The sequence below is a fragment of the Cornus florida genome, unplaced genomic scaffold (assembly GCF_030987335.1).
Source record: "Cornus florida cultivar Cherokee Brave unplaced genomic scaffold, ASM3098733v1 CherokeeBrave_3.0.0_Hap2_Chr09, whole genome shotgun sequence".
NCBI classification, from domain to species: Eukaryota; Viridiplantae; Streptophyta; class Magnoliopsida; order Cornales; family Cornaceae; genus Cornus; species Cornus florida.
The window spans coordinates 54,841,557-54,863,465 of NW_026775579.1; the positions used below are offsets into that span (position 1 = coordinate 54,841,557).

Here is a 21,909-nt window from a genome sequence, read left to right on the forward strand (position 1 = left end):
CTGTATCTCTGCTTTTTTTGGATTAGGATGACCTAGAGATGATGATGAGTGTTTGGTCCCACTTCTTGTCTACCATGTGTTCTTTCAACATTGTCTAGGTGTTATCATGACTGACAAACAAATGCCAATGTGAATGGTTTGATCGAATCACTATCATCTTCAATTATATCCATAGCCTAGTGGTGTAATTTGGACCAAACCAACTTGGTTGTAAGGCAGGTGTTGGACATTTTATATGGATAAATTATACAACTCCTCCGGAGGTTTGGTAATATTACAAAGATTTAAAAAAAATTACACTGACATTCCTTCAATAGGACTAACTGTTGGTATGATATTACTAAAATTCCCTCATATAATATGATATTTGTTTAGTAATTGTTCTGCATTGAGGTTTTTTTTGAGGTTCAGGGCGATTGGTAATCTGTTATGAAACTCCTAGTTACAGAGGAAGCTTTGGTGACTATGATGGAAGATATCAAGGTGCTAAACAAAGCAACTCATTTCGTTAGTCAGGTGGCTCTTCACTCTTAGCTCAATGATCCTGGCCAACAATCCATGCCTCCAGGATTAATTGATGCTGTGAGTGTTGATCGTCCTTCAGTTCTTAGTGTCTCGGTTTTCTTTACTTGTAAATAATAATTTAATTAAAAAATTAAATTTTAACCAGATAATCTAATAGAAAATTATTAGTATTTTTTGAAAATATACACACACAGGACACAGAGTAGGGACTTATATTCCTGGCTAATTTACTGTCGTTTTTCATTTCTCTAGCATTGAGATCACCAAAAATGGGCAAAAATCTTATTCTAGAAAAGGCTGCGGCTGAAAGTATTAATGTCTCAATTTTCACTGTAAAACAATGTCATGGGGGTTTTGTCATTTAATAAGAGAATGGCAAGGTCATAAAATAATAAAAAGCTAAGAGAAAAATGAACTGCAGGTTCGCAACTGTAAGATATTTTGGCGCAGAACAAAATCATCTAAGAACACATAAGCACAAATTACAGGTGAAGCAAAAGACAAGCAAACTGAATACAAAGAAGATACGGTAGTAAGAAAAGTTGCTACCACAAAAAAGATAAGATTCTGGAAGCCAATATATTAAAAGCTTAACATACTCAAAATTATAAATTGCCATATATACAATCCAAGGACTGACTTTTAAAAGTCATCATATTCATGGTCCAGAAGTACCTCCACTACTTTACTCACGGTGGGTCTCGCATCTCTGTCTTCCTGTTCTGCACATTGCAGAGCCACTCTAACCAGAAGCTCCATCTTACCCTTGTCATATTCACCAGCCATGTTACAGTCTACAATTTCTTCAATCCATGATGCATTTTCTGCAGCTCCATCCATCTTCTCCCTCACCCGTGTGACCAACCTTCTCTGCTCCATTACCCCATTATCATCCATGGTGTGGACACCGAAAGGGCTCCTTCCGGTTATCATCTCCAACATGACAATCCCGTAGCTATAAACATCAACTTTGGAAGTGATGGGCATATTAAAAACCCATTCAGGAGCCATGTAACCTCTAGTACCTCTTATCCCAGAGAAGCTTGAATTATCAATGCCACATCTATTCAAGAGTTTAGACAGGCCAAAATCTGCAAGTTTTGGGTGGTAATTAGAGTCTAATAGTATATTCTGAGGCTTTACATCACAGTGTAAAACCCACTCCAAGCACTCTTCATGTAAATAAGCTAGACCCTTGGCAGTACCCAAGGCAATTTCAAACCTCTTTTTCCAATCAAGACTATTGGAAGTTAGGTTTTCTGCTAAAGATCCCTGCTCCATGTACTCATACACCAAAAGTCTGTGCTTTCCCTCCGCACAATAACCCCATGTCTCTATCAAGTTCATGTGATTAAGCCTCCCAATTGTGCTTACTTCTGCTAGAAATTCTGCTTCTCCTTGGCTAGCTTCGCTGAGACACTTGATTGCTGCAACTCTATTGTCAGATAATATGCCTTTATATACAACACCACTACCTCCTCTCCCGATTTCTACACTGAAATCACGTGCTGCCTTCTTAAGCTCAGCATAGGTGAATCTTTTGAATCTGGTTGCGATTTGAAGGTAACCTTTCTCAGCAGCACCAGAGCCTTGACGGTTTCTAAACAATACATATTGAACAAACAAGAAACCGATGATCTCAACTCCTCCACATCCACAAGCGAACCAAAGCATGAACTTCACCGTGCCATTTTCTTGCTTATTCTTGTAAGTTCTGTCGAGGGGTGCTGTAACTTGGTGCGAGCAATCTAACCAGAATTCTTGAATGGGCTTATCATAGGAGGAGATATTAGATTTTGGCAATTTTATGTACATGGATTCTCCAAGTTGCTTCGAGCGATACCCATTGAGCAACATAGTCTTGGGGTAACAACAATAGTAACCATAACCATTTGACTTGTAAAATGAGTATTGATAACCTTTGCAATTGCAATCCTGCAAACACTTCTCTTCACACCACTGTAAGGTTTGATTTGGGAAGTACCCAATATCATAGCCATAGAAAGCAGCATTAGGAAGTTCAATGAAAACAGCCGCATCATTGTTGCAGAGATTGAAATCTTGTTCACAACCATAAGACCAATCTGTGTGATCTTTCATCTTGTATCCTACTAAGCAATTGCATCTCCTACCACTTTCAGCAGCGTAAGTGCAAAGACTGTAGGGTCCACAAATGCCATGAATGCTGCATGGGTTGGATATGGCTTGCCATGAAACAGCCCAAGCTCTCAACTTTTCATCTAGACTGTACAATCTAATATTGCCATCAGTATCAACCGTCAATCTTCTTTGAGGCCCTGAGCCCAAATCTGCGGCCAAGAAGAACAAATCATCAGTTGAGTTGAAATGGCCAGACAAATCGAATACTGCAGTTCTACTATTATTGTAGGTGGACCTTCCAGATTCCCATGGTCGCAGCCACGAGACAGGCCAATAAATGCTGGATGTTTCATGACCATCAAAGCGAAGACGAAGAACGTTATCATCATCAAAATAGAGCTTGTAGAAACCAGAAGAATAATTGCTTTGGCTTCTTGATGAAACAAGTATTGTGTTTCTGGTGAATATTTGTTGAGGAAGAAGAGTATCTGTTGGTGAATCAAAGCTTTCCCAAAGAATTTTACCCTCCAAAGTATGGAGAACAAGATTACCGGTGTCATAAAGTTCTAATTGCACCGAAGAAGCTGACATAGTGTCGGTGGTCCAAACAGTGAGACGATCAGCATCTGTCAAGATAATATTACCGGTTTTTAGCAAGGAGAGCTTTGACCTTTTTCCGTTAAGTGGTCGGTCTCGGTTGGCCATCCAAACCACTGTGTGACTCCCATCATCCAACGATTGACTAAACCATATTGCGAAGCAACATGTGTTATTGCCCACTGGATAAAATCCAGAGGAGAACATGCCGTTCGCTGAAATTAAAACGTGGCTTGGTTTCTCCACATAGAGTGATGAGCCTTTGCTTATTCTGAGAAGTGTTGAAGATGAAAATGGTGAAGATAGGACCAAAGAAATAACAATGAATAAAAATGGAGCACACATAATGGCTTTAGCTACTTACAGTTATATATATTCTTAGAAAACTGTTGAAGGTGAATTTATACACAACCATATTTGTGGGCAAAAGCAGACCTCTATTTATTGAGCATGTGTGATCGAGGAAGAAGAGTTTACCTTCGCAGAGGTCCATGTAATGTGTACTCTGCAGACCAATTATTTTGGGGGACCTACATTCCATTGATTTCTCTTCAGGAGCATCTAATGCTAACTTACAAAGTCAGATAAGCAGTTCATGATATATGCATTATTATAGCAAGTTTATATGCATTATTTCAGCAAGTTTATATGCATTATTTCAGCAACTGTATTTTATGTGACAGTACATTGATGGCGTCAGAGAGACGACTAAAATAATTTTGAATAGTCAGAGATATGACTGAAAGCATCCTTTTATTTATTTAATTGAACTATACATTGCCATATGCATGATCCATGGACTGACTTTTAAAAGTCATCACTTTCATGACCCAAAAGTGCCTCCACTACCTTACTCATGGTGGGTCTGGCATCTCTGTCTTCCTGATCTGCACATTGCAGAGCCACTTTAACCAGAAGCTCTATCTGATCCTTATCATATTCACCATCCATGCTACAGTCTATAATTTCTTCAATCCACGGTGCATTTCCTGTAGCTCCATGCACCTTCTCCCTCACCCACGTGGCCAACCTTCTCTGCTCCATGACCCCATTATCATCCATGGGGTGGACACCGGCAGGGCTCCTTCCGGTTATCATCTCCAACATGACGATCCCGTAGCTATAAACATCAACTTTGGAGGTGATTGGCAAATTAAAAACCCATTCAGGAGCCATGTAACCTCTAGTACCTCTAATCCTAGAAAAGTATGAATTATCAATGCCACCTCTATTCAAGAGTTTAGACAGGCCAAAATCTGCAACTTTTGGTTGGTAATTAGAGCCTAATAGTATGTTCTGAGGCTTTACATCACAGTGTAAAACCCACTCCAAGCACTCTTCATGTAAATAAGCTAGACCCTTCGCAATACCCAACGCGATTTCAAACCTCTTCTTCCAATCAAGACTATTGGAAGTTAGGTTTTCTGCTAAAGATCCATGCTCCATGTACTCATAAACCAAAAGCCTGTGTTTGCCTTCCGCACAATAACCCCACGTCTCTGTCAAGTTCATATGATTAAGCCTCCCAATTGTGCTTACTTCTGCTAGAAATTCCACTTCTCCTTGGTTAGCTTCGCTGAGACGCTTGATTGCTGCAACTCTATTGTCGGACAATATGCCCTTATATACAACACCACTACCTCCTCTCCCGATTTCTACACTGAAATTAAGGGATGCCTTCTTAAGCTCAGCATAGGTGAATCTTTTGAATCCTATTGTGATGTGAAGGTAACCTTTTTCAATTGCATTTGAGCCTTCACTGTTTTTATACAACACATAGAGAACAAACAAGAAACCAATTATCTCAACTCCTCCACATCCACAGGCAAACCAAAGCATGAACTTTACCGTGACATTTTCTTGCTTCTTCTTGTAAGTTCTGTTTAGCTGTGCTGTAACTTGGCGCGAGCAATCTAACTGGAATTCTTGAACGGTCTTGTCATTGGAGAAAAGATTAGCTCTGGGGAATTTTATATACATAGGATTTTTAAAACCCAGTGAGTGCTGGCCATTAATCAATTGAGCCTTGGTGTAACAGAGATAGTAACCTCTATTTGGGAAGTCATCGAATTTGTATTGGATCCCTTTGCAATTGCAATCCTGCAAACACCTCTCCTCACACCACTCTAAGGTTTGATTTGGGAAGAACCCAATATCATAGCCATAGAATTCAACATGAGGAAATTTGATGAAAACAGCATCATCATTTTTGCAAGAGAAATTGAAATCTGGTTCACAACCATAAGACCAATCTGTATGGTTTTTCATCTTATGTCCCGGTAGGCATTTGCATCTCCTACCAGTTTCAGCAGCATAAGTGCACAAACTGTTTGCTCCGCAAACACCATGAACGATGCATGGGTTAGAGATGGCTTGCCATGACACAATCCAAGCTCTCCTCCTCTCATCTATACTGTATAATCGAACGTTTCCATCAGCATCAATAGTCAATCTTCTCTTAGACCCCACGCCCAAATCCACAGATGAAAACTGCATATCATCGGATGAATTGAAATGGCCATAGGAATCGAGTACTGCAGTTCTACAGTTATTGTAGGCAGACCTTCCAGTTTCCCATGGTCGCAGCCACGGTTTTGGCCAATAAACACTGGATGTTTCAAGACCATCAAAGCTAAGATGAAGAATGTTATCATCATCGAAATAGAGCTTGTAGAAACCAGAAGAATAACTGTTTTGGCTTTTTGATGAAACAAGTATGGTATCTTTGGTGAGTAGTTGTTGAGGAAGGAGAGTATCTGTTGGTGAATCAAAGCTTCGCCAAAGAATTTTACCCTCCAAAGTATGAAGAACAAGGTTACCAGTGTTATAAAGTTGCAATTGCACCCAAGAAGCAGAGGTGGTGTCAGTGGCCCAAAGAGTGAGATGACCAGCATCTTCTAAGATAAGATTACCAGTTTTTAGTAGGGAGAGCTTTGAGAGTCTTCCATTAACTGGTTGGTCACGGTTCGCCATCCAAACCAGAGTGTGACTCCCATCGTATAATGCTCGACTGTACCATATTCCGAAGCAATAAGCATTATTGCCTACGGGATAAAAGCCCGCAGAGAATACGCGGTTTGCTGAAATCAAAACATCGCCAGATTTCTCCACGCAGAGAGATGAGCCTTTCCTCATCCTATAGAGTGTTGAAGATGAAAATGAAAAAGATAGGACCAAAGAGAGACAAATGAATAAAAATGGAGCACTCATATTGGCTTTAGCTGCTTATAGTTGTAAAGGGATTATGAATAACCATTGAAGGTGGATCTTAATATATGTAGAAACATACTTGTTTGAAAGAGAAGGGATATCTATGACCATGCATCTTTGATAATGAGATTCAGAGATTTTACCAGGTCTGCGCCACCAGGGGGATTTCTATGCCAAGCACATGACAAGTTAATTACTAACAAGTAAGAAGGGCATTTAATTTGGAGAACCCATTTGGTGGACCAGCCTATTGATTACTCTCATGAGCCCTCTTCATCTATCATTTATGATACCAGTAGTGGACAAATTGAGGACATAGCTGTCGTAAGATCACCTCATATTCAATAGATAGCACCTTAATGATATGCTTACTCTCAGCTTAAACCCTTTAATGCTAAGTGGTTGATGCATTATTGGAGGTGATACATGCATTATTGCAGCAACAGCTTGTATGAAAATGGCACAATGAAGGCGTCTCTAATCATTCAATGTGCCCCTTTAATAGACTAATAGATTCAACTAGAATATGAGTGACTGATTCATGGTGGCTCCAACCATATTGCCTCTCAAAGTCAATAAATCCAGCCACCGTCTGGTCAGGCAAGAAACGAATTATGGAAGTATGAACAAATGGATTACTAACCTCAGGTTATTGGACAACTTTATGTTCCCTTGTCTTTACCTTCAAAAACACTTCAGATTCCTCCAATCTATTCTAAGACTGAAGAATTATGCTGTTGTGTCACTTCTAGCCAATGATTTCTGGTTCTGCCTACTTAAATCCCTAAGGCCAACCATTGTAGTGTGTAATGCATATTTTTCACCCAACACTTTCAATATATACCTTTGTAAAAGAATAAAATAAAATAAAAATTTTCCAACTCTTTCAATATATACCTCTGTAAAAGAATAAAATACAAATACAAATAAATAAAATAAAAGAAACTTAGCAAACTGTTTACTAAAGCTTTAACAAAAGAAACATAGTATTTGAAAACAGAGAGAATAAATTGAAGAAATGAAAAAACATGTTTGATCTGAGCCAGCCTCTGTGCTTTAGACAAAACATCTTTTCTTTTGCTTATTTATTTATTTATTTATTTTTGGGACCAAAATCCACTAATAAACCCAGTTACTTTCCAGGTTTATCAACAAAACACCACTTAAAAATGTCCATCACAGCTTTTCCCCAAAGGATCATGTTATTGTTATGCAAAATTATCAAAATTGTCCAGAGTTTGAAAAACAACCATCTAGGGTCCATCTTAGACTCCAAAGTGAAAGGTATAGATTAATTTCTCCTAGTGGTAAACCGACAATCTCCATGTAAAAAGCAAACCAGTCATCTAAGGGCTACCAAACTGGATTTGCGCAATAACTTCAAATAGTTGAGGCAAGGATACATGGAGTGAAATTTTAATAAGGACTCGATTCTTGATATATTGATTACAGAAATAATCACTTTTGCTACTTAGGGTCGATAATACAAAAGGATAGTGATAAAATTAGTAGAATTGGATTCGGATGGACAAAATAGAGACAAGTTAGTGGCATCTTTTGTGATAAAAATAATAATAATAATAACACATGAGAAAAGAAAAAATTTATAGGACCGTTATTAGACCAACTATGCTATATGAAGCGAAATTCTGGGCTTTATAAAAGAAACAAGAACTACTCATTGGAATTTTGGGCTTTGAAAAAGAAACAAGAACAACTCATTGATGTTGCAAAAATGAGAATGCTGGCATGGATGGTTGGAGTGACTAGAAGAGAAAGTAGACATGGGTGGTTTGGGCACATACACAGAGACCAATAAAAGCACTAGTAGAAAGTGAAAAATTAGGGGTTTGCTTGATTTGGTTCAGTTTTCTATTTTATGAGAACTAAAAACTAAAAAATTGTACAAAATTGATTAACGGTTTTTGAGAACATCTTTATGGAAACTCTTCAAAAAAGCATATTTTCGGAGAAAAGAAATGGTCTTTTATAAAAACAATTTTCTATTTTCAGAGTTCTAGAGAAGTGACAAACCAAGCAAGTCCTTAGTTTCTTTAGGAGGCAAGAGGCGGAGGGGAAAAACGATGTCGATTCAAGCTCTCCTCTCTCTCAGCTTAATTTTCACTTTGTATATTTTCAGTAATACTATACATAACAATTAAGCTCAGCTGGATCAATAGCTCACTACCCTTTAACAATTTACCAACAACAAAAATAAGAAAGTGATCAAACAAGAAGCATAAAAATCAAAGAATATGTGAAATCAACGCAAATAAAATAATACCCAAATGTTGTTAATTGCGTAACGTACCTCCAAATTTCTCGAACCAAAACAACAGCGGTGAATCGTCCCCTTCGTCATACCCAATATCCAGGTTCACTCCCATACCCTAACTCATTCCCTGATTATCAAAATCCCTTAATTGAATATTACATCTAGTATGAAAGAGTTATTTTGATTGGATATTAGCGCGCGCACTGACGGGTTCAGTGCGGTTTCTGACCAAGTCGAACTGAATTGTTTCCAATGATTTTTACAAAATTAGAATCAGAATCGGGTGTTGGACATGGCGGGCCGGAATCCTCTTCAAGTCATTTTGCCCTGCGGTCGCATGCGGTGCATATTACTTGCCCTATATTTGGCCACACGTCCTTATTTATTTAAGTGCCATTGAGAAAGTAACTTGCTCTCAAACCGGACCAGAATCCTCTCCCGTGGAACGGAGAATCTATTCCTCCTATTCGCACTGTTCAGGCATGTAGTGGTGGTAAAAAGGGCCAAACAGGACCTTGGGTGAAAAAAGTATACACACGCGGATACATATACACGGATACATATACGAACCATACACACAGACGAAATTATATATACATACACAAAATTATACCTACTGAAACTCAGGTTTAAGTGGCAAATTGAAAATTCAAAAACAGATTTAGCGTCTCTTCTTCTAATCTTCTTTCTTCTTCTTCTCTCCCAATTTTTCTTCCTTCTTTCCAAATTTACAATTTCTTTCCAAAGGTTTGATTAAAAGTCGGAGAAGAGGAATCTACAATGACGAATAGCCTCTTCTAAATTTCTAATTTTCTTTCTTCTTTTTCTTTCCCGATTTTTCTTCCTTCTTTCCAAATTTACAATTCCAAAGGGTTGATTGACGTCGGAGAAGAGGAAGCTACAATGACGAAGGTATAGCGCCTGTTCTTAATCCTCTTTCTTCTTCTCTCCCAAAATATAGAAAGAAATAAATTGGTTTTTCCTACATTGTCCCACCTTTTCTTAATTTTGTTCTTTCCAAAATTGCAATTTCTTTGGAAATGTTTGATTGAACGACGGGAAAAGGAAGCTGCAGTGTCGTGCGGTTGATTTAAGGCCGAAGAAGACGAAGCTACAGCGTATTGTTTTTGTAAGTGAATTTGTGAATCGGATGACATTGTGTTTCATTAGTTTTGTTTGGTTATTTTTAAACTATTATTAAATTGTGAAAAATTGAATAAAAAATTGTGAAAATTATATTATTAAATTGTGTAAAAGTTGATATTCTGTATTATAAGTTATGTTTTAAACTTCCAATTTACGATGTTAGAATAAAATTTCCATTGTATTTCTGTAATGCAGTGTTTTATTCGTGATAAATACTACAATATATTTGGGATATTCTGTATAATAAGAAAGGGAGGTTTTACACTTCCAATTTAATATGTTAGAATAAATTTTCCATTGTATGAAATGTAAGTTTCCATTGAGAGTCATGATTGTTCATTATAAATAACTTAACATGGTTGTAATGTTTCTCAAAATAAGCCAAAGACCTTCCCATCATTTCCCATAAACTAATGCTCCCACATTTCATCATTGTCAGTTAAACAAGTGGGAAAAGTTAGTAAACAAATAAACAATGAACTAAAAAAAAAACCTATTGACTAAATTAGATATATATATTAATAAAAGTGTGAAGGAGAAGTAATGCAGATTCTTTTCACCACAACCTTCTATTGTTATTGGTTGTAACAGTGATTTGATTTGAAAGCGCCCATCTTCTCATGTCTATTGACATTGATAGTTGGCTTGTTTTTGTCCTTTTGACCCTTTATTCTATCTTCCCCTGTTTCTTCATCTTTATGAAGAAGTGATCAGTGGGTTTTGAATTAAAGTCACTATGCCACTGTGTGTGTGTGTGTGTGAGAGAGAGAGAGAGAGAGAGAATGGGTTCTCTGAGACTTGAAGTTGCAAAGAAGATAATGTGGCTCTATCTAAAGGTCATGGGTTTTAATCCTTGTGAGAGATGGGAGCACTATGTGTTGGCCTAAGGATTTTATTTAAAGGTCAATCTTATGTTTTGATGATTACAAACCATTAATGATGTTTAAGTACTAATGTTTTCATTGAGTGATATATAGTTGATCAATATTCAATCCTCAATGCTGAGCTACAAGATCCATTCCAAGCATTACAAATACTCAAGCTATGGATTCAAGGGAGCCTCAAAGTTGCAAGAAATTGAAGAAAAGTTCGGACTTCAAAGATCACACAAAGCATTTCAAAGAAAGAAAGCAAGTCTTCATCAAGCCTAAACGATCATGGTCAAAAATGAAGAAAAGGGGTAGATAAGATGGTGAGAGCTTAAGATTTAATGTCAAAGTATTCTTGAATTCATTTGAAGCTCATCTCTATAGGACCATGCATATCATACATCATATGCTCCTACATCATTAGCAATAGACTTTGAACTTCAATACACATATATTTAACATATGAAGTCTTTGCTAAGAATGAGTTAGTTCAAGCTTACATAAGCTTTGAAAGAACTCAACTTAAGCTAGAAATGCTAGGACCATGCACATTAATCACAATACTTATTTTGGTCTCTAGAAAGAAAAGGAAAAGGCATTGAATTTTATATTTCATCTTTAAAGCCTTTATTGCCATAATTTGGTAAATGACTCTAGGACACAATGCACTTGAAATTTAACATCCTCATATGTCCCTAGACTCCTAGAAACAGGCCTTGAACTAAATTGAATCATTCATCAAAGTCCTAGGTGCTAGAAAAATGAATATCTCAAAAGAAGCAATTTTCAGCCTAGAAAATTTCCAGACCAGCTTGCACTCAAAATGCTATAACTATTTGTGTAGTTGGAATTTTTACATAAGGCCAGTGGAATTAGAAAGCTGACTTCGAGCTCTTGAGTTTAGACTCAAATTTCACCTAAAAAGGATTTGAATTGAGAGAGATATAACCATCACAAGATGACTGATTCTGCTCTGCGAAAATTCTGACTAGGTTTCACTAAAATGGCCATAACCATTTCTGTGTTTAGAATTTTTGAGCAAGTCTAGTGGCATTAGAAAGCTGACTTCAAGGCAATAAATTCAGACTCAAATTTCACCTCATTTGGAGTTTCATGGACTGAGTTATGTCCATTTGAAGTTATGCACTTTTTCTGTCCAATCTAATTTAGCAGCAGCCTTCATGAAGCAAGAGCCACCTCTATAAGAAATAGAGCCAGCTCTCTCAAGGCTAATAGAGCCTGCTCAATGAAATTTAGAGAAGGCTCAATGGGAATTAGAGAAGGCTCAAAGAATAGAGAAGGCTCCATGAAAAATTAGAGAAAGGCTCAATGAAATGGAGAAGGCTCCATGAAATAAAAGAGAAGGCTCTTTCAATTCCAGTAGGCTTTTTAACGAAAAATTAGAGAAGGCTCAAAGAAAAGAGAGGGCTCAATTCAAAGAAAGAGAAGGCTCTTTTCCACAACTTCAGTATTTGAGAGGGCTCAATTAAAAAGAGAAGACTCAATTAAAAGAAAGAGAGGGCTCTTTTTTGTTCCAAGTAAGCTACGAAAAATGCATCTTCAAAATAAAGAGTAGGCTCAAGTTTTTACAAGAGCAGGCTCTTTCTAATGAAAATGAACAAAGAGCAGGCTCACATTTTTACAAGAGCAGGCTCTTTCTAAAGAAAATGAACAAAGAGCAGGCTCTCTTGTTTACATAGCAGGCGCCTTCTAGGGTTTTGAACTGCAACGGAAATATTTTCATTAATTGATCCCAACCTGTAACAGTTATATTGAGTCTCAAAATTCTATAAATACAGAGGGCTAGCATGCTGAATGCATTTACCATTTTAAGAGACATTACATTGCAAGAGAGCTTTTGTTCTCATCTTCTCTTCTTCTCTCTCATTTCACGCTTATTCTATTTCTGAGAGATTCTAGTAAAAGATCAAAAGGGCTTTTGCTCTTGTTTTAATCTTCATAGAGTTTCTGCTCTATTATACTACTTGAGAGAGCATTCAAGAACATTCATTCAAGTGCATCCAAGAGAGCTTTTTGCTCTACCATTATACAGAGCTTTTGTTCTGCATTTTTTCCTCATCATCTCTCATACATTTCATACTTAGAGTTTGAGCTTCACTTGACTTCATATATACTCTATTGTGAGGTTTGATTTGTATCAGTTCTTGAGAGGATTTCTTGTACTACAAATTCTTTCTACAAATCTGCTGTAAGACTAAGAGGAAGAGTTTCCCTTAGCAAAGAAATTGTAAGGGCTGGTGTGGCTTATGTAAAACTAAGAGAGGTGGTCTCTTAGCAAGGATATTGTAAGGGTTGGTGTGACCCAAAGGAAGACTAAGAGAGGTTTTCTCTTAGCAAGGAGTTACTTCAAATCAATATTTGCTCTCCACCCGTAAGGAGAAACTATATTGGATTGGGAAGTCTCAAGAGGGATCTTGAACCGAAGAGTAGGAGTTTTCCGAACCTCGCAAAAATCGTCGTATTATAGTTTGCAATTTCTCTTCCCTTATCTCTTTTATAATTGTGCTATAAATTGTTTACTTTCATATCTTGATTTCATATGTTGATTATTGCACAATAGGTTATATTGTTAATTAGAAATTGTATTTCTATAAATTACGAAAATTGGCCATTGACTCTATTCACCCCCCCTCTAGAGTCAATTCTTGAGTAACAATTGGTATCAGAGCCCAACTCTATTTAAAGGACTTAATCGTCTTAGAGTACGATCATGGCCAACAATGGTAGTATCACACACTTAAAAGGACAATCCAATGATCAACCTCCTTGTTTTGATGGAAATGATTATATCTATTGGAAAATTAGAATGAAAGCCTTTCTAAAAAGTATTGATATTGATTTATGGAAAGTTATTGAAATTGGTGATCATATCCCAACCAAAGTTATTGAAGGGAATGAAAATCCTAAATCAAAAAGTGAATGGGATGAAAATGATCATAGATTAGTTCAATGTACTACTTTAGCCACATGTTATCTTTATTGTGCATTAAGCAAAAATGAGTTCAACAAAATTATCTTTTGTAAAACGGCTAAAGAAATTTGGAACTCACTTGAATTAGCATATGGAGGATCAATTCGTGGAAAGGAATCATATATGCCTATGCTTATTGAAAAAGATGTGTCTTCCATCATAAATGAAAATGAATCAAGTAGTGAGATGCATTCTAGTTCTACTAACATTACTAATCATTTGAACTTTCTTAGTAGAACTTACTCTTATTCCTATAGTGAAGAAAATGAAGTAATGCAAAAGAAGAGTATAGACCTCCAAACTTCTAGCAAAGAAGTAAGTAGCATAAAAGAGGTGGTTAATCTTTGTCTCATGGCCGACAAAGATGAGGTAAATTCTAACCATGATGATTTTGACGTAAATATTTCCTATAATGAGTTAGTGGATGAGCACAATGAATTACTTGATGCATTTAAAGAATTACAAGGTGTGTTAGAAAACATGCTTGTGAAATGTGCTTCCTTTAAAAAGGAAAACCATGATCTCCTTCAAAGACATGAAAAAGTTCGAATGGAAAATGACTTTTTGAAAAAGGAAAATCATCATCTTGTGCAAAAATTAGAAAAGATTCCAATTGAAAATGAGTCATTGAAAAATGAAATGAAATGTATATTTTCTAAAGAATCTTCATCAATTGATCTTATTCCCGAAAATGAGTCTTTAAAGAAAATAATTCATGATCAAAATGACATGTTAGCAAAGCTTACCAAAGAAAAAGAGAATTTGAGTACTATACTTAGAAATCAAAGAGATGTCTTTTTCAAAAATGAGATACAATATGATCATCACACTAAAGATGCATGTTTGTTAAGAATAAAAAGGCCTTTGTATGATCATTTTGTCAAGAGTGGTACCCAAACCTCTAAATGCAATTATTGTAAAAGATTAGGACATATGATTCATGATTGTTTATATAGAAAGAAATTCAGGTCAAAGAAGATTTGGGTTCCAAAAGGAACTTATGTTCCATTGCCTAACTCATATGGACCTAAGAAACTTTAGGTACCAAAAGAAGAATATGCAACCCTTTCTTATAGGGTTACTTAAGGGCATCAATTAAGGATTATGAAGGAAGCATCACTCTTGGGAACAACTTTAAGGGCAAGGACAAGTGGATTCTCAAGTTGGTGCCTAGAGCACAAAAGAAATATCATGCCAAGAATTTCTCAATCACAAAATGGAAAGGATGCATCACTTTGAGAAACTACCACCAAGCTAATGAAGTTAGTAACATGGGTAACTAATTCCTTTCTCATTAATATGCTTTTATATGAAGAATTCAATCATGAAATTCTAAGCATGATGCTCTTGATATGCTACTTGTTCCTAATAGATATAAAAATGTCTATGTATTGATATTTTGCATAAAAGTAGTTTGTTTTGGCATATGAGTTATGAACATGCTAACATAAAATGATTCTCCATCTTTCAAATGATCTTTAGATTAACTTTGCCAAATCTTTGTGAAAGATTTATTGGAAGATATGCCATCAAATGAAAGCATACATTATCTAATGTAAACCATCAATGCTATTTCATGTGAACCTTATCAAATGTATTAAAGTGGCAATGTATAAAAAGTCATCTATATGCTTTTATGATCTTAAATGTTTTATCTATACTTAATTGTGTCACTTCCATGCATATAGAAATGAGGTTGTTCAACTTGAAAAGGTTTAGATGGTCTTGAGAAATGATAAATCATATAGGTCCTATCTTGAATACCTAAAGGAACAAATCTTATTGGAAAGGCCATCTCATTAAAAATTAAGAATGAGAACTTATAATGCCTTCCTAAGAGTTAAAGTGTTTACCACCATCCAAGTGATCATTTATTGGAAAACATTCTATATGTGCTTGATAAAGATCTGATTCTCTCTTAAAGTTGTAAACTTTTATCTATGTTTCTTTTCATTCACATCATGATAGTTAACGTGTGTCATCATTGGCAACTAGGCTAGAATATCTCTCCAAGTCTTCAACCTTGAAAAAGGAATTGAATGAATGACTTTGTGCACATGTGACTTTGATTAAAGGAACAAAGATGCTATATGTTTTTGCATGAAATGATTTTTATCAAATTCATTTTTAAGTGACTTTAAATTCAAAAGTCTCTAAAAATAAACCACATGGATTTAAATTGCACTACATGTTTAAAATGATCTCTAGCCTATGTGTTTAAAAATAAGCTCCTAGAGCTCCTTTCAAAAGGCTTTGTGGTTTTCTAAAGAATGATGGCTTTTGAAACAAACTTAATATCTTCATATATCATAACTTTCAAAGCCAAATATGTTGATCGCACTTAAATTTTATCCTTGAATCAACATTCATGATTTGTGCAAAGAAGTTTACCTCTAGCATGCAAAATGATTTAAATTAGCATGTTGAGTAAACATGAATTTATCTAAGGATTAAAACTCTTTAAGCATCATGAAAATAAAATTCATTCATCTATTTGACAATTTAGTCTTGGGAATAAGTTATTCAAATAACATTTTGTTCTAGCTTAGATGACAAATGTGATAATTCAAGTGCAATATGCACTTCTAAAAATCCTAATTAGTATTCAAGGACAAAGCATATAGAAATTAGGTACTATTCTCTTAGGGATCATGTTTCTAAGGGCATCATTGAACTTGTTTTTGTCAATACAGAAAAACAATTGGCTAATATCTTCACAAAACCACTCCAAGAAGATAGTTTTTGTTTGCTTAGAAAGGAAATAGGAATGTCCTCAGAAGAGGAATTACAGCAGTGAAGCAAGCAGCAGCAGAGCCAGCTCCATTCAGAAAAAGAGCCGTCTCTACACAAAGAAGAGCAAGCTTCATATATAATATCAACTGCCTACTCTCAGGATCTCACACATTTAGAGCAAGAGCAGGCTCAATTCTTGTAAGAGCCAGCTCCCAAACTGACTATATACTTGTTTGCTCTCAGGATCTTAAAAATGATGAGAGAGAGCCGTCTCCTTATAAAATAAGAGCAGGCTCCAAGGAATTTATAGAGCCAGCTCTATACAACATAAAGAGCCAGCTCCCATGATGGTTATAAGCATCAGTCCTCGGCATCTCAAGCAGATTGCAAAGAGCCAGCTCTAATATTACTTGAGCCAGCTCAATAAAAAAAAAAAAAAAAAATGGTTTGAGCCGTCTCTATACAAAAAGAAGAGCCTGCTCATTTGATGCATAGTCTCGGCATCTCAAGATTAATCTTAGAAGCAGGCTAGAAGAATGCATTGAGCCAACTCTAGGAACTAGAAGAGCCGGCTCCAAAGAACTTCATTGAGCCGGCTCTATGAACAAGTGAGCCGGCTCCATCAGTGTAACCCACTTACATTACTCTCGGTTCTTCACTTAAGTACACAGTAGGTTGCTTATATATATACACATTCTTGGTTCTTTCACTATTTTGCAATAAAAACTTCATTCCAGACATAAATGAACTTCATTCCAGAGAGCTTCTTTGCTAGGCAACATTCCATTCTACTTGGGCATCTTCACAATTAAGTGAATTTCATCAAATTCTATCTAAAATTCATGAGTGCTTGCCTTTTACTTGAACTTTTAGTCATTAATTCTTAATTTCATCATCTTTAATCCTTCATCCATGAAACCCTTGATTGCACTGTAGAGTTTCTCCTTCATATGAAAAGAACATATTCCAGTAGAAATTGTTTAACCCTTGGTTTGCTAATTCAAAATTTCCAGTGGTTATGCATTTGCCTTGTGATTAATCTATGAATTTATTTTATCAAATCTTAGAAATATATTGCATAACTTTTGTTATCAAACCCCTTTTATTTTGAATTTATCTTTGAATAAATTTTAAAAATATGTTGTTTATAATTCATCTGGGCAGTACATTTCAAAATTCTGTTGAATTTCAACTTTTAAGATGAATTTGTAAACTTTATTCCCTAGATCATATTATCTAAATTTTTTTTTTTTGGGGTTTTCAAGCATAAATTTTTCTTAGCATTCGGTATCAAAATTTTGACTGGATGTGAATTTTAATCTAGGTTGTTTTATTGTTTCAAAATCCTTTTATTACTACTATATATCTTCAGTCAAAATGAATTTGGATTTGGAATTTACATTGTGTTTTCATTAGGGTTTCCATTCTATTTGTTCTTTGTGTATTTTCAATCCAAACCCTAAAATTATCAATGGCTTCCATATATGTAAAATGAAAATTTGCTTCAAATTTCTTCCTATTTGTTTAAATCTTTCATGTTTCTCATGCACTACTACTTCAAAATTTGGCGAGAACCTAGTTCATCCTCCAACCTTTTTGAGATGACAAAGGGGGAGAAAGATGTATGATTCATTATGTTTGTTATGCTTGTGCGTATATTGTTTTTCACTTATATTAGATGCTTATTGAAAGGGAGAGACTTGTAAAAATGTCTGAGAAATTTAAATGCTCTCAAATTGTCTAATATAATTGTTGTAGAATCAAACATGATATGATATTCAAAGATATGCTTATTGATAGGGGGAGCATTCTATCAAATGCAACTCCTCTTTGACAATAAACACATCAATATTTTGTCATCATCAAAAAGGGGGAGATTGTTGGCCTAAGGATTTTATCTAAAGGTCAATCTTATGTTTTGATGATTACAAACCATTAATGATGTTTAAGTACTAATGTTTTCATTAAGTGATATATAGTTGATCAATATTCAATCCTCAATGTTGAGCTAGAAGATCCATTCCAAGCATTACAAATACTCAAGCTATGGATTCAAGGAAGCCTCAAAGTTGCAAGAAATTGAAGAAAAGTTCGGACTTCAAAGATCACACAAAACATTTCAAAGAAAGAAAGCAAGTCTTCATCAAGCCTAAACGATCATGGTCAAAAATGAAGAAAAGGGGTAGATAAGATGGTGAGATCTTAAGATTTAATGTCAAAGTATTCTTGAATTCATTTGAAGCTCATCTCTATAGGACCATGCATATCATACATCATATGCTCCTACATCATTAGCAATAGACTTTGAACTTCAATACACATATATTTAACATATGAAGTCTTTGCTAAGAATGAGTTAGTTCAAGCTTACATAAGCTTTGAAAGAACTCAACTTAAGCTAGAAATGCTAGGACCATGCACATTAATCACAATACTTATTTTGGTCTCTAGAAAGAAAAGGAAAAGGCATTGAATTTTATATTTCATCTTTAAAGCCTTTATTGCCATAATTTGGTAAATGACTCTAGGACACAATGCACTTGAAATTTAACATCTTCATATGTCCCTAGACTCCTAGAAACAGGCCTTGAACTAAATTGAATCATTTATCAAAGTCCTAGGTGCTAGAAAAATGAATATCTCAAAAGAAGCAATTTTCAGCCTAGAAAATTTCCAGACCAGCTTGCACTCAAAATGCTATAACTATTTGTGTAGTTGGAATTTTTACATAAGGCTAGTGGAATTAGAAAGCTGACTTCGAGCTCTTGAGTTTAGACTCAAATTTCACCTAAAAAGGATTTGAATTGAGAGAGATATAACCATCACAAGATGACTGATTCTGCTCTGCGAAAATTCTGACTAGTTTTCACTAAAATGGCCATAACCATTTCTGTGTTTAGAATTTTTGAGCAAGTCTAGTGGCATTAGAAAGCTAACTTCAAGGCAATAAATTCAGACTCAAATTTCAACTCATTTGGAGTTTCATGGACTGAGTTATGTCCATTTGAAGTCATGCACTTTTTCTGTCCAATCTAATTTAGCAGCAGCCTTCATGAAGCAAGAGCCACCTCTACAAGAAATAGAGCCAGCTCTCTCAAGGCTAATAGAGCCTGCTCAATGAAATTTAGAGAAGGCTCAATGAGAATTAGAGAAGGCTCAAAGAATAGAGAAGGCTCCATGAAAAATTAGAGAAGGCTCAATGAGATGGAAAAGGCTCCATGAAATAAAAGAGAAGGCTCTTTCAATTCCAGTAGGCTTTTTAACGAAAAATTAGAGAAGGCTCAAAGAAACGAGAGGGCTCAATTAAAAGAAAGAGAAGGCTCTTTTCCACAACTTCAGTATTTGAGAGGGCTCAATTAAAAAGAGAAGGCTCAATTAAAAGAAAGCGAGGGCTCTTTTTTGTTCCAAGTAAGCTACGAAAAATGCATCTTCAAAATAAAGAGCAGGCTCAAGTTTTTACAAGAGCAGGCTCTTTCTAATGAAAATGAACAAAGAGCAGGCTCACATTTTTACAAGAGCAGGCTCTTTCTAAAGAAAATGAACAAAGAGCAGGCTCTCTTGTTTACATAGCAGGCTCCTTCTAGGGTTTTGAACTGCAACGGAAATATTTTCATTAATTGATCCCAACAACCTGTAACAGCTATATTGAGTCTCAAAATTCTATAAATACAGAGGGCTAGCATGCTGAATGCATCTACCATTTTGAGAGACATTACATTGCAAGAGAGCTTTTGTTCTCATCTTCTCTTCTTCTCTCTAATTTCACGCTTATTCTATTTTTGAGAAATTCTAGTAAAAGATCAAAAGGGCTTTTGCTCTTGTTTTAATCTTCATAGAGTTTCTACTCTATTATACTACTTGAGAGAGCATTCAAGAACATTCATTCAAGTGCATCCAAGAGAACTTTTTGCTCTACCATTATACAGAGCTTTTGTTCTGCATTTTTTCCTCATCATCTCTCATACATTTCATACTTAGAGTTTGAGCTTCACTTGACTTCATATATACTCTATTGTGAGATTTGATTTGTATCAGTTCTTGAGAGGATTTCTTGTACTACAAATTCTATCTACAAATCTGCTGTAAGACTAAGAGGAAGAGTTTCCTTTAGCAAAGAAATTGTAAGCGCTGGTGTGGCCTATGTAAAACTAAGAGAGGTGGTCTCTTAGCAAGGATATTGTAAGGGTTGGTGTGACCCAAAGGAAGACTAAGAGAGGTTTTTTCCTAGCAAGGAGTTACTTCTAATCAAGGTTTGCTCTCCACCCGTAAGGAGAAGCTATATTGGATTGGGAAGTCTCAAGAGGGATCTTGAGCCGAGGAGTAGGAGTTTTCCGAACCTCGCAAAAATCGCCGTGTTATAGTTTGCAATTTCTCTTCCCTTATCTCTTTTACAATTGTGCTATAAATTGTTTACTTTCATATCTTGATTTCATATGTTAATTATTACACAATAGGTTATATTGTTAATTAGAAATTGTATTTCTATAAATTACAAAAATTGGCCATTGACTCTATTCACCCCCCCTCTAGAGTCAATTCTTGAGTAACACTATGCTTACTACTCCAATGGATTTGTCTATGTCTTTGGGGTATGTATCTTTCTTTAAAATAAGAGAAATTAACTTTTTATTTTATTTTTTTTCTTCTGATTATTCATTAATAATAATACTATTTGGAGTGTATTTTCTTTCATTATCATGTTTGGATTCCTTTTCTTATTTTACTTAATTTACTCTGTTACTATCTGTGTAGTAGCTTTCATGACGTTCTCTGGTTATTTTTATTATTAGTATTATTATTATTAATTTTTATCTATTTAGTTTTCAGTTTTGGAAAAAAATTTATGCTCTTTTTTGTTCTAGTTTGTTGGTATAGTTTTCTTTGGCTAATAACATGTGCACTTTCTACAAATGTTTTAGTTTTTTCCTATTCTCTGTTTAATATTTGTTTCTTGTTGGTTTGTCTTTGTTTTAATTTCTCAAATTAGTTGGGATGTTGTTTGGTTGCATGATTAGCTGCATCACACTACTACTCTTGGTTTCTTGACATGAAAATGTTTTACCAATTCCTATTATTGTTTCTTCTTATACCCCTAACTTAACATGGTTGTAATGTTTCTCAAAATAAGCCGAAAAAAGTTTGCAAGTCCATGTTTCATTTGGAAAAAGTTAAATGAATAATTGAACATAGTTATAATTTTTATGAAAATAGATGGCCCAAAAATGTTGGAAGTGCATGTTTGAGTTGAAAAAAAGTTAAAGAAATCATTTATTTTGTTATTCGTATCAAAATTAAAATATGTGCAGTTGAGGAAGTTGGTTCCCTGATATATTATACTATCTTGAATAATGTTAATAAGTCAGAAAATATTACCAATTAATAATCCATACCTGCAACACAGCCCTTCGTTCAAATGTTTTTTTTTAAAAATATATTGTAGGTTTCTAATTTGAATTACTAGA

The 21,909-nt window shown here is 35.3% G+C and overlaps 2 protein-coding genes across 4 annotated transcripts; both read right to left on the reverse strand.

The window, feature by feature from the left end:
• Positions 1 to 1,058: 1,058 nt before the first annotated feature.
• On the reverse strand, positions 1,059 to 9,473 carry LOC132273978 (putative receptor protein kinase ZmPK1). Of its 3 annotated transcripts, none has more exons than XM_059775105.1 (2): positions 8,744 to 9,473; positions 1,059 to 2,834 (listed from the first exon to the last, which is right to left on the reverse strand). In XM_059775105.1, the coding sequence occupies exons 1-2, from the start codon at positions 8,817 to 8,819 to the stop codon at positions 1,168 to 1,170; spliced, it is 1,743 nt and encodes a 580-aa protein (XP_059631088.1). In that variant the 5' UTR covers positions 8,820 to 9,473; the 3' UTR covers positions 1,059 to 1,167. The 3 variants fall into 3 exon arrangements, with proteins under 3 accessions (XP_059631088.1, XP_059631086.1, XP_059631087.1); XM_059775103.1 differs by having other exon boundaries at positions 1,059 to 3,493; positions 8,744 to 8,851; XM_059775104.1 differs by lacking the exon at positions 8,744 to 9,473 and adding an exon at positions 2,921 to 3,316.
• On the reverse strand, positions 3,992 to 6,594 carry LOC132273977 (putative receptor protein kinase ZmPK1). Its single transcript, XM_059775102.1, has one exon. It carries the CDS (start codon positions 6,430 to 6,432, stop codon positions 4,030 to 4,032), a length of 2,403 nt encoding a protein of 800 aa, XP_059631085.1. The 5' UTR covers positions 6,433 to 6,594; the 3' UTR covers positions 3,992 to 4,029.
• Positions 9,474 to 21,909: the final 12,436 nt, after the last annotated feature.

Coding starts and splice junctions, on each gene's coding strand:
- LOC132273977 (XM_059775102.1), bottom strand. CDS start 6,432: ATGAGTGCTCCATTTTTATTCATTTGTCTCTCTTTGGTCCTATCTTTT.
- LOC132273978 (XM_059775103.1), bottom strand. CDS start 3,429: ATGTTCTCCTCTGGATTTTATCCAGTGGGCAATAACACATGTTGCTTC.